This window comes from Melospiza georgiana, chromosome 19 (genome assembly GCF_028018845.1).
Source record: "Melospiza georgiana isolate bMelGeo1 chromosome 19, bMelGeo1.pri, whole genome shotgun sequence".
Lineage (NCBI taxonomy): Eukaryota > Metazoa > Chordata > Aves > Passeriformes > Passerellidae > Melospiza > Melospiza georgiana.
In genome coordinates this window covers 8,775,797-8,790,381 of record NC_080448.1, presented here as the reverse complement: position 1 = coordinate 8,790,381, position 14,585 = coordinate 8,775,797, and the positions used below count along the sequence as shown (strand labels likewise).

The 14,585-nt window shown below is 56.7% G+C and overlaps 1 protein-coding gene across 2 annotated transcripts; it reads right to left on the bottom strand.

Moving 5' to 3' along the window:
* Window positions 1-2,494: 2,494 nt before the first annotated feature.
* Window positions 2,495-14,443, bottom strand: WDR81 (WD repeat domain 81). Of its 2 annotated transcripts, none has more exons than XM_058037415.1 (11): window positions 14,396-14,443; window positions 10,093-13,644; window positions 9,762-9,869; window positions 8,873-9,063; window positions 6,934-7,124; window positions 6,556-6,721; window positions 6,262-6,427; window positions 5,262-5,960; window positions 4,962-5,107; window positions 4,616-4,795; window positions 2,495-3,393 (listed from the first exon to the last, which is right to left on the bottom strand). In XM_058037415.1, exons 2-11 carry the CDS (start codon window positions 13,634-13,636, stop codon window positions 3,067-3,069), a joined length of 5,718 nt encoding a protein of 1,905 aa, XP_057893398.1. In that variant the 5' UTR covers window positions 13,637-13,644; window positions 14,396-14,443; the 3' UTR covers window positions 2,495-3,066. The 2 variants fall into 2 exon arrangements, with proteins under 2 accessions (XP_057893398.1, XP_057893399.1); XM_058037416.1 differs by having other exon boundaries at window positions 10,093-13,647; window positions 14,396-14,425.
* Window positions 14,444-14,585: the final 142 nt, after the last annotated feature.

Here is a 14,585-nt window from a genome sequence, read left to right as displayed (position 1 = left end):
CCTCTCTGCTCCTTCCCCATGGAAACAACCGGGATACAGGCACAGCATCCTCAGCCGTGCCCCAGGGAGAAGGGCTACTGACCTGCGGGTGCCCAGCAAGTGCTGTCTGGGAGGGAGTTTGCAGCTATGAAGTGCAATATCAGAGCAATTTCCCAGCATTGTGTCCTGCAAGGGGGAGTCCTCCCCTTCCCAGCACTCATTTTTTTTCCCTTTTGCTGGCAAACCCCGCCTCTCCCCGATCCCTGCTCCATTTCCAGACCGGGACAGGGCTGCCAGGGTCACAGCAAAACCCCACCCAACGCTTCACCCGGCCACTTTTCCCCTTTCTGACAGAAATAAAATACCTTCTCCTTCTCATAAAAACCTCCACGCCAAAGCCCTGCCCCCTGCATGGTGCCCACATTTAATTCCTGGGGCTGCTTTCCACTCTCCAAGCAGTCCTGACTTCACCCAGAACTGCTGGGCTGAGATCCCACTTGAGGCCATTTCACTCTTCCCCTTCCTTCACCCCAAATCCTGTAGCCCCAAATACCCCAAATAAACACCCCAAATAAAAACCCCAAATCCCCCTTTTCCTCCCTGGTGCTGCCCCATCCTTTAACCCTCTGCCAAATTCACCCCTCTCTCCCAGAGGGCCATTGCAGGAGCCCTCATTTCTGTCAAATCCTTTGGTTTCTCCCTTACCTGAGGCTGTTGATGTCCACGTTGGAGCTGGCAGCTGCTTTAGCCTGTCCAGCAGCTCTGCATGGGGCACACAGAGCTCTGGTCCAGCCCCCCCTTCCCAGCAGTGACCTTCAGCACCACCCCCTGTTTGAGAATTTGGCAGGCAAATATTGACCCACAGCATCCGGGTAAACATTTCTCTGGGGGAGAAGAGTGAACCTCTGGTGCTTTTGGAGATGGGGACACGCTTTTGGGGCTGCTGGGGCTTCAAGACATCCTTAAAGATCCAAAACTCCCACCAGCAGAAGTAATTTGCAAGTGGCTGCACTTTGCATTCACTCCCCATGCTAGAATATTCTCTTTTATTCATAAACTTCAGTGAAAATGCGGGGCTGGGTGTTTATTGCCACAGGGCTGTCTGCTTTGGGGATTTTCTCTGCTGAAAGCCCCAGCTCTGCAGTGCGAGGCACTGGTTTAACAGAGGTGCCCAGGGGGCTGTGGCTGCACACAGCAGCTCGGAGGGCCAGGCTGGGCTGAGCCAGGAGCAGCTGCTCCCTGCCCTGGGGCACAGCACGCTCCAGAGCTCGCCAGGGCAGCAGGTCCCGGTGCCCAGGGCATGCACACACTGCTGGGACACAGAGGAACAGCCCTGGGGACGGGCAGAACTCCAGCAGAGCTGCCCTGAATGCAGGAGCGCAGGTGCTGATCCTTCTGCCCCTGCCCGTGTCCTCAGGGGGAGAGAAGGCACTGAGGGCCAGCAGGGAGCACCAGCAGCATCTTCCACTCATCCATTCCTTGTAGAACTCCTGGCTCCCAAGCTCACCCACAGATCTGAGCTCTCCAACCACTTTTGGGGGCTCCTTCCCCTTGGAAAGCAAATGCTGTGCAGCAGAGCCCTGTCCTGCACCCAGGGCTGCACAAGAGGAGCCTCAAGGATGAGGTGCCACCTGGGCTGAGCAGCAGGAGAGCTGCAGGCAGCACACCCAGCCCCTCCAGCAGCACAGAGCTCACACACACACACACACAGAGCTCTGCAGTTCTTTCAAAGAGTATATTAGAAGTAAATATTTACATCTATTGCAAATGCTTAATAGGCAACACGGGACTGAGAGCTCCCCTTGGGTAGGGAAGGACAGCACTGGTCAACCACTCCAGCCACACCTCCCCAGCTCCCTGCAGCTGGATGGAAGCCCTCTCCCCTTTCCCCTCCCAGGACAACCCTCAGCAGGCTCCTCCTCTGCCCAAGAGCTTCCCACTCCCCTGGTACTGGCTCTGAAGGATGGAAGGGAAAGGGGCTGACACAGAAGGGAGGAAACTGCTCCTTACTGGTGGGGCAAAGAGCACCCTCTGTGCCTTTGGGGTGGGAACAGACAGGGCTGTCCCAAAGGAAAGGTCAAACAGAGACCAGGCTGGATTCCTGCCTCCTGTCTCTCACCCTTCAAGGGCAGGAGGGCACAAAACTGAGCACCTTTTGCTGTCCTGTCTTCCCCAGGAGCCTGACCAGCACAGAAGATTAGGATTTACTGAGGATCAATGCCAGTGCACAGCACACATGGCATTCCTCACCCTTTACATCATCATGGGATGCTGGGGTAGGAACCAACAGCCCTATCCCACTGCTCCAGAAGCCAAAATCCCCATGGAAGGATCTAGTTATCTAGTCCTGACCTCCTTAGAGAGTCACATTCCCACCCCAATGTGCCCACTCTGACAGGATCTGGCAGGGCAGATGGGGTTTGTGCCTTGGCTGCCTTCCATCCCAGCCCTTGCCCTGCAGCCAGCTCGGCAGCAGAAGGGCCCTGCTGAGCCTCTCCTCCTCCTCCTCCTCCTCCTCCTCCTCCTCCTCCCATGCAGGCTCTAACTCAGCTGGCAGAACCTGGGGTTCACAGAGCATCTCCTCTGGGCTTTGAGGAGGAGGAGATGCAGCTCCAAAGGCAGCAGCTCCCAAACCCAGCTTCTGCCATCAGTGGGGCTGTTCAGGGGTTCAGGAGAGGAAGGGGAGGGAAGTGCAGGTGGCAGTAGCTAAACTGTTGTGTTTTGTCAAGGGGCACCTCCTACCCCTTAACTGAAGGGGGGAGGGTACCTGTGGTCCCTGTGAGTGTGGAGGGCAGCTCACAGTCCCCTGGGGATCAGGCACACACGGTAAGGAAAGCTCCAGGCCTCTCTGCAGGGCTGGCAGTGACCTACAACACCCAGCATCTCTCCCAGCAGCAGCAGCAGCAGCGGAGGTTTCTCAGTTTCTCAGTTATGGCTTTTTTTTTTTCTTTCCTTTTCAAGACACAGAAAGAGCTCAGAGACCCAACAAATAAACCTCCCTCTGCATCCTCTGCTCACAAACACCTGACTGTGCCTCCTCCCAAAGCCACGCTGCTGGCTTCCAGCTCCAGGACAGCCAGCGGGTCCCTAGGCCAGGAGCCGGATGACGCCGTTGTCCGAGCCCAGCAGGAGGTGGCACTTTGTGGGCAGCACTGCCAGGCTGGTCAGGGTGCCCCGAAAGTTCTCTGAGCTCAGCTTGGTGGTGCTGCTGGGCAGGGCTGAGGACTCCAGCATGGAGTAGACCCCGATCTTGTTGGCCACGGTGCCAGTGACCACCTCGTTACCGTAGAGGTCGAAGGCGTGGATGGGCTCGGAGGCGGATTTGTAGTGGTGCAAAGGTTTCTGCTCCAGCTCCTTCCACACAGTCAGGGAGTGGTCTGAGGAGGAGCTGATCAGCACGTTGCCCTCCGCAGCCTGCAGGAGAGGAAAGGCCAGTGAACAGATATTTCTGTAAAAACTCACAATCTGGTGCTGCACGTGAGAGCAGCAGGTGGCTGCCAATGATCCAATGGTCACTGTGAAATCCCTCAGGACATTCAGAGCCATTTCCAGGCAGCTGATGGTACTGAGCAAGGCCTTGGGTGGACACTGCAATTTCCTGGCAATCTCCTCCAAGAGATGGGCTGGGCCTCTTCTCAACAACACCCTGACACCCAACACAACTCATTCATCATCTCTTACTACTGCAGTGGGTAGTACCAGGGACTACCATGCAGTCTTCCTCTCCACTAAATCACCTGCCAAACTATTTTCCTTCTCAGGAGAAAGAACTGGGAGGCTCTCTCACAGTTGAAAATACTGCTGAGGGTAGGAGAAGCCTGGAGCTGCTTATTAGCAGAGCCAGTGAGAGGGTAAACAAGGCACACTGCTGAACTTTGTTTAACCCACGTTTGGGTCGAGGACACTGGAGAGCCAGCACTGCTCCCTGGGGTGGGTAAATATGGACAAGAGTTACTCATTAGAGCAACACTCTCCCAGGGAAGCCCAGAGCCCCGTGGAGAAAGGAACACATTTGCCCCTTCACAGGAGCCATGGCTCCTCCCTGTTTGTAGTGTCTACACTGGGAAAAACTTGGTTTGACACTGAATGTGTCACTTCATAGGACATCTTCCCCCATACCCCATTTCTGATCAGACCCTATCCAGGAAAAGACTTTGTAACCTGGTTTTGACACCCAGTCCCTTGCCTATATGCTCTAACTTTTTTCCTCCTCTGGCTTTATAAAGTACAGCTCACTTGTGTTCTCCTTTTTGAAGTAGGTGTGATTATTTCACATCTACTTCCCCTTCCACCCATACTATACCATTAAAGACACTCTAGTATTCATACTAATACTTTCCCTACTCCATTTTAGGCTGTGGAATCTGGTAGCAATGAAGAATGTTGAGCCATAGACTCCATCAGCAATGTGTACATGGCAACTGAGAGATGCAATTATGATGTGACTTATTCAGGTTGTGAATATGGCATTGAAAGCCAGGAAGGCTGAACTCTGGCAGCACGAGCAGCACTAACCATGGGGCAGGAGAGCCTGGGACACTGCGAGGGATGGAGCACACAACCTTGAGGGAAGGATGCTCCGCACAGCCTCAGAGCATCACTGATGCCCCACCCTGATCCCAGCTGAGCCTCTCACCTTGATCTGCAGGATGTCTCCCTCGTGGGCAGGCCAGCCCCGCATGATGAGCCCTGTCCTGGTGTCCAGCAGCACGATGAAGCCCGAGGAGAAGCCGGCCATGACGCTGCGGCCGCCGGGGCTCACGGCCAGGCAGCGGATGAGCCCCGCGCTGACGCCGCTGGCCAGGCGGAACTCGTGCTGCAACACACACAGCCCAGCAAGCTCAGGGCAGCTGCCTCTCAAGGGACAAACTGCTTTCCATGCAGCCATCACAGCTGGCTTGGGATCTGGGCTTTGGGCCAGCTGTGATCCCATCATTTAGCACAGGGATGGAGGAAGGGGACTCACGGCACCATGTCCTTACCTGTAGTCCTGGTTTCCTGTGGTCGATGAACCTCAGCACAGAGTCTGCACTGGCCACAGAGATGCTGTGATAGGGAGGTGGCATGGTGGTCACAGCTGTGATGGGCACTTTGCTGTCTAACTCATCAAAGGTCCGCAGCAGCTTGCCTGTGAAAAGATGACAGACATTACAGCAGGGCAAGTCACACAGCAAACCTCCAGCTCTGTGCTGGTTTTTAACAGGAGCCACCCAAACTCAGCACAGCCCTGCCTGTAAGGGCTGGACCAGTTCACTCCAGCTGCTCACCCTTTCCCTCCTTACCCGTGAACTGGTCCCAGATGTGCACGGTGCCATCACAGCTCACCACGTGCTGCGGTGCCTCCAGCTGGCTCACGTAGAACACTGACTTCTTGTGCTCGGCGTAGGTGAAGCGCGGGGGCACCTCGCTGGTGCCATCCCCGTAGTTGTACAGCGGCCAAAGCCTCACGGTCTTGTCCTTGCTGCCACTCAGGAAGAAATCCTCGCTGCCCAGCGGCGCCACGCACTTGATGGCCCCGGAGTGCCCTGAGAAACTCTGCAGCTTGATCTGGTGGAAGTGGAAGCGGGGGTCGTGCTGGCTCACCCCGATCTCGTACTGCCAGTAGGCCAGCCAGTTCCCACAGAGCATGTGGGTGCTGCGGGGCAGGTCCTGCTTCAGGGCACTCTCCTCGCTGGAGGAGCTGGGAGTGAATCCATCAGTGCCAGCACTGAGGTGCAGCAAGCCCAGACCCTCCCGCTGCGTGTCCACGGGCACCTGGATGCGGTTCCCCACCAGGACACTGCCAAAAGTGCCAGAGTGAGAGTCCTCCTGGGGGCTGGAGAAGGGCTCGGCCCCTCGAGGGTCCTGCTCTGAGCCCACCACACTCGGTGCTTGCTCCAGGCCAACAGCCTGCAGGTTCTGGGGGTTCACGTTCTCCAGGTGCAGGCTGGCCAGCTTCTCAACCAGAGAGTGGTTGGGCACAACCGTGCGGATAACGTCACCTGAGGAGACAGGGACAGAGTGGCTGCAAGGCAAGCAATGTCTCCATCATCATCATCATCGTCCCCTCCATACACTGGGATGTGGACACAGCATCCCCCAAATCAGCTACATCTGCTCCCAGCCAAGGCAGCCTGAAGTTCAGAGAGCTCCCAACCCAAGAACCAGCCCAAGCCATGCAGAAGCTGTGGGCTTCCCCCAGCAGCCCTGGGAGCTGTGATTGCTCTGGAGTTCAGACCCAGCACACATGCCCAGAGCACAGAGCTCCCTCACAGATCCCTGGAGCTGGTGGCCAAGGCATACCCAGCAAGCAGGAGAAGGGGATGTAGGTGATGTAGGCCATTTCAGGGTTGAACACCTTCTGTAACTCCACCAGCACGGATGGATCCAGAACCAGCAGCTTCCCATCTGAAAGGGGCACCTCCATCACTGGCACCTCATTGCTGCTCAGTGACTCTGCTGTCAACCCCTGGACAAGAAAAACACGGTCAGATAAAACCCAAGATGAGATGCTCTTACCACACAAACACAGCCAGGTATGCCCATCACATTCCCACACCTGGGGAAGTGCAGGAGAACTTCTCCCACACCACTGACCTGGTCCTGCAGCTCCTGCAGCAGCGAGAATGCCCCAAAGAAGTTCCTCACTGTGTCACTCAGGTGCTGCTGCACCATCTCCTGCCCAATCCTCAGGCAGATCAAGGCAATGAGGCTGATTGTCTTCACACACAGCACAACACGGGCCTGGGCTCCACTGGGGAAACTGAAGACGACATCCATGACCCCATGCCCTCCACATTTCCCTTTTTTCCATCCTCTGCCTCATGCCTCCTGCCTTTTCTATGTTACCAGAATGCTTCCAGCAGTGCAAGGAGATGCACACCAGAGCAGAAACACCCCCAGCCCTGGCAGCATTGATGCCCCCACAGAACCATTCCCAAATCCCTGATTTTGCGCCAGTCCTGCAGCGCTTACCCAACAGCTGGCGAAGTGAGGAAGCCCAGCACTGGGAGCAGCACCTCCTGGCTGATCTTGGGCAGGATGTCCATCAGTGTGGTGTCAGAGAGACACACCACAATCTTCTGTGTCAGTGTCACAGCAGCCAGGAGCCCGGCCTCCTTCCGACTGTTGAGCCGCACGCCGCCGGAGCCGCCGCCGGGTGCAACCTGTGACAGGGACACCCTCGGTGCCAGGGCCACCACCTCCCCAGCAGGACACAGAAAAGGGACCCCAGGGCCACCTGAGCTCAGCCTCAAACCCAGCACAGCACTCCTGGAGGAGGAACCTGAGCATTGAACCTCAACAGCAAAATGTGTCCAAAGGGATGAGTAAAAACTGACACCCATCAGCACAAGAGATGAGCCTGCAGAAAATGGGGAATGACACCCCTAAGCTCACAGATTTCCTCTGCAGACTACAACATCCCCACAAATGGGAAGCTCAGTAGCAAGACCAACAACCCCACACTGGCCCAAACCACCCTGGACTCCCCAGAACATCATTTGCCAGCACAGAGAAAGGGGAAACCCTCACATTTTAAAAGCAAAAATCAGTGCCTTCACCCCACAGTATGCAGAGGAACAGTCCTTGCATGAAATAACCAAACACAAATGATGAGCAAACCTGCTGCTGACTTCTAGAAACCCAGCTGCTAATAATTTCATGAGGCAGAGCTGCACATCCTTTTTCTGCTGACAATGTACTGCTGCTGTTATGGCAGTGCCAAAGAGTTAATAACATCAGCAGCAACACGAAAATATTTCTTTCTAGATTGTCCTATTTCCTAACTCCTAGACAAATCAAACACCCAAGAAAAGAGAGCCAGTAACAAAACCCACAGACAATTCCCAGTTCCTGCTATATTTCTTGTACACCTGCCATCTTCCAGCTCATCACAGAGGCTCTTCCTCTCACAAAATAGCCACCCTGCCAAATCCTGCAAGAAGGATTGACTTTATCCTATTTGTGACCTGCCAGTTCCATGGCTCCAGTATCAGGTTGCCAAATGCTGTTTCACAGGGGTATTTAATCCCCTCTGTGCCCCCAAGCAATGAGCTTAGGAAAGCAAAGCAGAACAGCTGGAGCTATGATTGCAACTGGGTGGAGAATGATTTTTGCTGAAAAATGGGATTTTTTCCCCTGAAAAATCTCCCCTTCAACACTGGAAAAACTGACAATGCCTTTTTGTTTTCTTTAAATGAACAGCTGTGGCCTCTTTTCCTCTATGTTTAAATTATCAGAAAGCTACTGAAGTTTTCCATTTAAACGAGAATCCATAACCAAAGTGTTTACAACCACTAAAGAGGGAACAATATGAAAAATAAGCCTGTTTAAAACATTCAAACCCTTTTTCTTTTTAATGAAAAATTAAGTTTCTCAAACAGCTGCATTATACATTTCCTTCTTGCCATGAACTTCAAGCTGAAAAGTTGGTGAGCCTTGCCAGGGCTTTTTATTCAGTTGAAAACCCGTTGGTCTCCCCCCAGTTCAGCCCTATCTACCCACACAGACCTCTGGGAACACTCACTCCAGCAATCTCACAGCAGCACAAGCTGCTCCTCCTGCCTGTTATCACAATCCCACCCTTGTGCCAGCTCTGTCTGGGCACAGAAAAGCAGAATAAATGCTTTTTCTCTGCTTCCACAAGGTCTGACAGTGAAAGAAGGGTATGAACACAGCTGTGTGCTTTGCTGGGAGCAGGCTGGAGCTTGTGGCAGGAGGTGACAGTGCCTCTCCTGCCCTTCTCAGCCAGCACAGCCAGAGCTGCTCAGCCCATACTGGCCCAGACAGAGTCCAGCCAAGATCAGTTTATACACAAGAAGCTCCTGGTGAGGCTGGACTATTATTTACATCTTCCCTTTGTGCCTGCACACAGCTCTTGCCCCAACAGAGAGGAGAAAAAGGCAATACTGACCAGGTAGCTGATGTAGGGCAGGTACTGGTAGGTGAGGACAGGCTCTCCATACAGATATGCCACGTGCACGAGGCAGGCCAGCACTGGCTTGGACACCTGATCTCCCAGCACAGGCCGCTTCTGGTAGATGTTCCCTGTGCTCAGGGGACTGTTCTCATCACTGCTCGGTACAAACTGCTGCCTGGTGGGGCCTGACCAGAGAAAAACACATCAGGAGCTGAACCAGCAGAGAGACTGAGGGGACAGCCCACCCTGTGTCACCATCACATTCTCTGAAAAGACCCTTCGCCAGGATTTTTTCCCCTGAGAAGCTGAGAGAAAAATGTAAATCATAATTATCTGATTCTCTTCTCCTGTGTTTTGCTGTTTTGGAATGTGGTTTGGACATTGTTTACCAACAGGTGCATGTTTGATTGGCTCCATGTGAATTGTGTTAACTTAATCACCAATCACTGCCAGCTGTGTCGAGGCTCTGAGGAGCCACAGATTTTTATTATTCATTCTTGTTAAGCCTTCTGATGTGTCCTTTCTCTATTTCTTTAGTATAGTTTATTTCTGATGTGTCCCTTCTCTATTTCTTTAGTATAGTTTCCTTCTGATGTATCTTTCCTCTATTTCTTTAGTATAGTTTATTTCTGATGTGTCCTTCCTCTATTTCTTTAGTATAATTTCCTTCTGATGTATCCTTCCTCTTTCTTTAGTATAGTTTCCTTCTGATGTATCCTTCCTTTATTTCTTTAGTATAGTTTTAGTATAGCATTCTATAATACAATATCATATCATAAAATAATTAATCAGCCTTCTGGGAACATGGAATCAGATTCTCATCTCTTCCCTGGTGCTGGGGACCCTCACAAAGCCCACGCCCTGTGCCCTGGGGAGGCATTACCGACGTAGCAGGAGGTGAGCAGGCGCAGCAGGTTCCTGGCGATGAAGCGGGACGTGACGGTCGGGCCCAGCTTGGCCGAGAGCCACCTCACCATCTTACAGGCTGTGTCTGCAAAACAGCAGCAGCCCCAAGGACACGGCACAGATTAGCTATCTAGCACTCTAGCAGTCCCTGCTGCCCCAACCCTGACTCTCAGAGCCACCCACATGCAGTCCTGGCCTCTCACCCTGGTTTCATCACTGTCCCCAAGCTGGGACTACAAACACCCCCAGATCTGGATCTGCTTCTCCCCAGGCTCTGCCCAACAGCCAGGACGCTGGCAGGGTCTTACCCAGCAGTATGGTCTGCTCTTTGTCATCAGAGTGATCTGGCAGCTCCTCTCCCTCCCCATCCTCTGGCTCGCTGCTGTCATCGGCCAGGGTGACATCCACAGAGGCCCCAGCAGCGTCCACGACCACCGTCAGCTCCGCATCGACCACCGCGTCCTCCTGCTCCTCTTCCTCGTGCTCCTCTTCCTCCTCCTCTGACTCCTCGCTCTGCTTCAGGTCCTGGCTGCTGTCCATGGACTTCAAGCTGCTCTTGTCCTTCTGGGAGTCCCCATCTGCAGGTCTGTCCTCGCCCAGGGACACCTCGCTGGCGCTGCTCTTGTCACTCATGCGGCCGAGGCTGAGCGATTCCTGCTCCTGGGGCTGCAGGGATTCCCCCACGTAGAGGCCGCTCTGGAAGTCCTCACCCTCAGGCAGGTAGGCCTGATCGTGGAAGCTGACCCCAGAGGTGTAGTCCAGGAGATCAAGTGCAGCAGAGCTGTGCTCCACGTCCATCTTGATCTCCTCCCCAAACACACACGACACCGGGCTCTCCCCTCCGCTCTCGTCGTCCTCAGCGGTGCCCAGGAAGGATTTGCTCTCCTCCCGCGAGCTCTCGATGCCCACGAGGATCTGCAGGATGTGGGGCAGCAGGTTCAGGAGGAAGGGCTGCAGCCCCAGGCGCACGATCAGCTGGGCCACAAAGCAGTCTGTGTACAGGTAGAACCGGCCGTGGCGGGAGCAGGGCGTCTCGTAGGCTCCGATCAGGGGCTTCAGCAGGTATTTGTTGGCATTCTTGGGCCCCAGGGATTTAGCTATGGGTTCAAAGAGGTACCACGCCGCGTAGACAGCGGTGTTCTCCTCGGACATCAGAGATAATATGAAAGGCAGAAGAATCTCCAGGCCCTCAGGAGTGATTTCAGCAAGGATCCCCTCCAGCTGCTGCCACAGCTGGAAAACGAGCTCCCGGCCCTGCCCTTCATCCTCGATCTTCTTTGCCTGATAGGTGAAAATGAACTTGTGCAGAGCTGGGAAGTAGGTGGGGAAGGGGACAATGGAGCTGAAGGGGCTGAGGAGCTGCGTGGGACAGGGTGGGGGGAGGCCCTGGGAGATGGGTTTGTACTCGAACAGCTGCACTGTGCCCTTGCCCAGCCTGCTCTTCAGCAGCTTCTCCACAGGCACGCTGAGCTGCAGCAGGACGTGCAGCACGTGCTGCAGTGGGGCCGGGATCTCCTTGGGATGGTAACGGCAGAGGTTCCTCACCATCAGGAACCGCTCCAGCAGCGACGCGTCGGGCTTGGAGGGACGAAGCCTCGGAGCAAATATAATCTCAGCTACCAGGATGCCCAGAGCTTGCATGTCCCTCTGGAAGAGGTCTGAGAGACCCAAGGGTGGCTCTTCCCACGGCTGCTCCATCGGCTGCATCTCGCTGCTTAAGCCTTTAACCAAGAAATTGTCCAGTTTCTCCAGTTCCTCCAGAGCCTGGAGCGGGTTGAAGCCTTCAGGAAGAGTGATCTTCATGTCCAGCTGATCCCCAACCCCTGCCTTACTCCGACGGAGCGGTCGGACCCCTGAGGATTTGCCATCGGTGACATAAGCAGGGAGGGTGGAGGGCTGCGCTGGAGGCACAGCGGCACAAGGCTGGTCAGGGGCTCTCCCAGGAGCAGGAATGGAATCCAGGGCTTCCGTGCCTTGCTCCAAATCATCCTCACCAGCCATGGGTTTGTCCCCAGACCAGGTGGTTTCACTGGGAGTAGCCTCCAGGACCAGCCCGTTGACTGCATCTGTGACCTGGCCTTGGATGTCCTCCAAAACCACGGTCTCACGGATGTTCTGCAGCAGAGGCCTGGCAATGGCTGGAGCTTCAGCAGGAGTGTAGGCAGGTCCCACCATGCGCCTGGGATGGGGCTGGTCAAAGAGCTGCACCACCCCGTAGGTCGTCAGGTGCGTGTGGTTGTCCACCAAGTGGAGGCAGACGTTCTTCTCCTTGACTGCATCCTTCCCCAGCAGCTTGTAGCCAAAGGTGAGGTCAATCCAGTGGTGCAGGTCCTGGGAGACCTCCCGGCTCTCCAGCAGCATGCGGTGAACTTGGATGAACTCCTCGTAGGAGCTGCACCACGAGGGCACATCCAGGTCGGGCATGTCGGGGTGGATGGAGCGGAAGATGGAGGGGTCAGTGTAGAACTCCGGGATGCACTCGTCGGGGGTCCAGCTCTGCATGCGCTCCATGCTGGCTGGGTACTCGTTGGGCTCCCACTGGGACCTGACGTGGCAGCACAGCACTGCCTTGGGCGTCCTGCGGGCCGTGTACACGTAGTAGGTGATGTCTGAGAGGACGTCTGAGATGTGGTGGGGGACGTGGAGCTGCTCCCCACTCGAGCCCCCCGCGACAAATGCCTGCTTGGTCATCTCGTAGGTGAAGTCCAGCTGCTTGTCGCCCTTGTTGAGGCGGAACTTGGATTTCCTCAGGTCCCTGAACTTGCCGTTTTTGGTGGTGAAGTCCACCACCCACGGGAGAACCGGGTGGTAATTGGGGTCTCCCATTCTCCTCCCAGCCAGGCTGTTCAGGCGCATTAAGTAGTCAAAGTTGCTGACCTGTCCGTGCACCCACTGCAACACCAGGTCTCGGAGGTCCTTCTGGCAGGCACTGCATGTCACCTCCCGCCTTTGCACGCAGCTTTGCTTGCTTTCTTGTTCCAGACCACCCTCCAGATTCTCCTCCTCCTCCTCCCCTGGTCCCTCGTACCCTCTGAAGTTCACACGCAGCCGGCTGCACAGCTTCTCATCCACAGCCACATCCCGAAGGGAGAAATCCCCACAAGCCAGACCCGCCTGGTGACAAGCCCTCATGGCCTGCAGCACGTGGAAGAGGAGGAAGAGGATCTTGGCGTGGCTGTTGGTGAGCTTGGCGGGGCTGAAGGTCACGATATCATGCAGGCAGTACTGCACATAGGGGTAGATGACATACAACATATCAGCCGACTCCAGCAGCGCCTCAGCCTGCAGCACATTGGGACACAAGGACGCTGCTTTGGCCACGCTCTCCTTGGCAGGGGATGTGCCAGGCACGTTCCTGCCCAGCTGGAGGATGGGACAGCCATAAACTCTGTGCAGGGCAGCCCTGAGTGCCTCCAGCGCCGGCACCGTGGGCGGCGGGTCCGGGCGCCGGTAAGGCCGGGCGTACAGCCCGTGAGCCCGGCCCCACAGGTTGTGGTAATTCTGGGTGGCCACGCTCTGCATGAAGCCGTGCAGGGTGTCCATGCTGCCACCACGCTGCTCAGGGGGCTGTGCCACCCGCAGCGGGTACCGCAGCCGGGCCTTGCGCAGCCCGTGGATCTCCACCCGCGCCCAGCCCACCGGGAGCTTCTGCACCGAGGGCTGCAGGAACGTCCTGAGCTCCACCTCGCTGAGCCCCTCGGGCCGCGGGCAGGCGGGAGGCAGCACCCGGCGCTCCTTGAGGCTCTGCAGCCATTTGGCCGGCACCAAGGCGGTGACGTGGGTCCTCTCGGGGGCCAGCTGCCGGCGGTCGATGTTCAGGTCCTTCTCCACGCTCTGCAGGAAGCTTTCCATGCTGGACTCTGCTGGGAGAAAGGTGGTTCAGGCAGGCTGTGAGAGAGCGGAGCACAGAAACGCCCTGCCCGCCCCAGTGAGCAGCAAGTATCACTTCCCCATCGGCACTCGGGTTAAAAAAAAAAGGGTTTGAGGAGCTTGGTGGCTGTGCCTGTGTGTGGGGGTGGAGGTGGGATCAGCCCTGGCTGTGAGGGACAAGGTGGGACCTCAGCAGGGTGACACAGTGGGCCTCCCACAGCCCCTGGCAGGGGGACATGATGGGGACTCGATGGGGACTGGCACTGGCGCTGTGGGAAGGGACATTACAGGACCTCTGCAGACTGGAGGGACACACAATGGAACATCCACAGCCAGGGAGTGGGACGGGATGGCACCTGTTCAGCTTGAGGGACACAATGGGACATTCACAGCAGCAGGAAGTGAAAGGGACCACGGTGGGACACGGAGGGGGACATCTGCACCCCGGGGCTGGCAGTGGGGACACAACAGCACCTCCGCAGCTGGAGGGGGGATACGAGAGTATCTCCAGCATAAACTCCGTACCGGGGACACAACGGGCCCGGAGAGGGGCCACGGGGGCCACCCAGACGATGCTCCCAGCACCGAGCACGGCCACGGCCGGTCCGGCGGCCCCAGCCCCTCGGGGCCCTCGCTACCGGCGGGGGGACCGCAGAGCCGGGCTGAGCGCCGCGGACCGCTCCGGGGAGCCCTCATCCCCCCGCCGTGGGGTCCCTCACCGCCCCGGCGGCCCCGCGTTACCTGGCGGCGGCAGCGGCGGCGGCTCAGCCGCGGCGGGCAGCGGCGGCGGGGGCGGCCCCGGCCATGTTGGTCAGGTGACGGCGGTCACATGCGGCCGCCGCGCCGCCATGTGCGCGGGGGGGCCGGGCCCGGGCTCCCTCGCGCGGCCGCGGGCCGGGGGGGCCGGGGCGGGCATGGGCGGCAGCGGCGG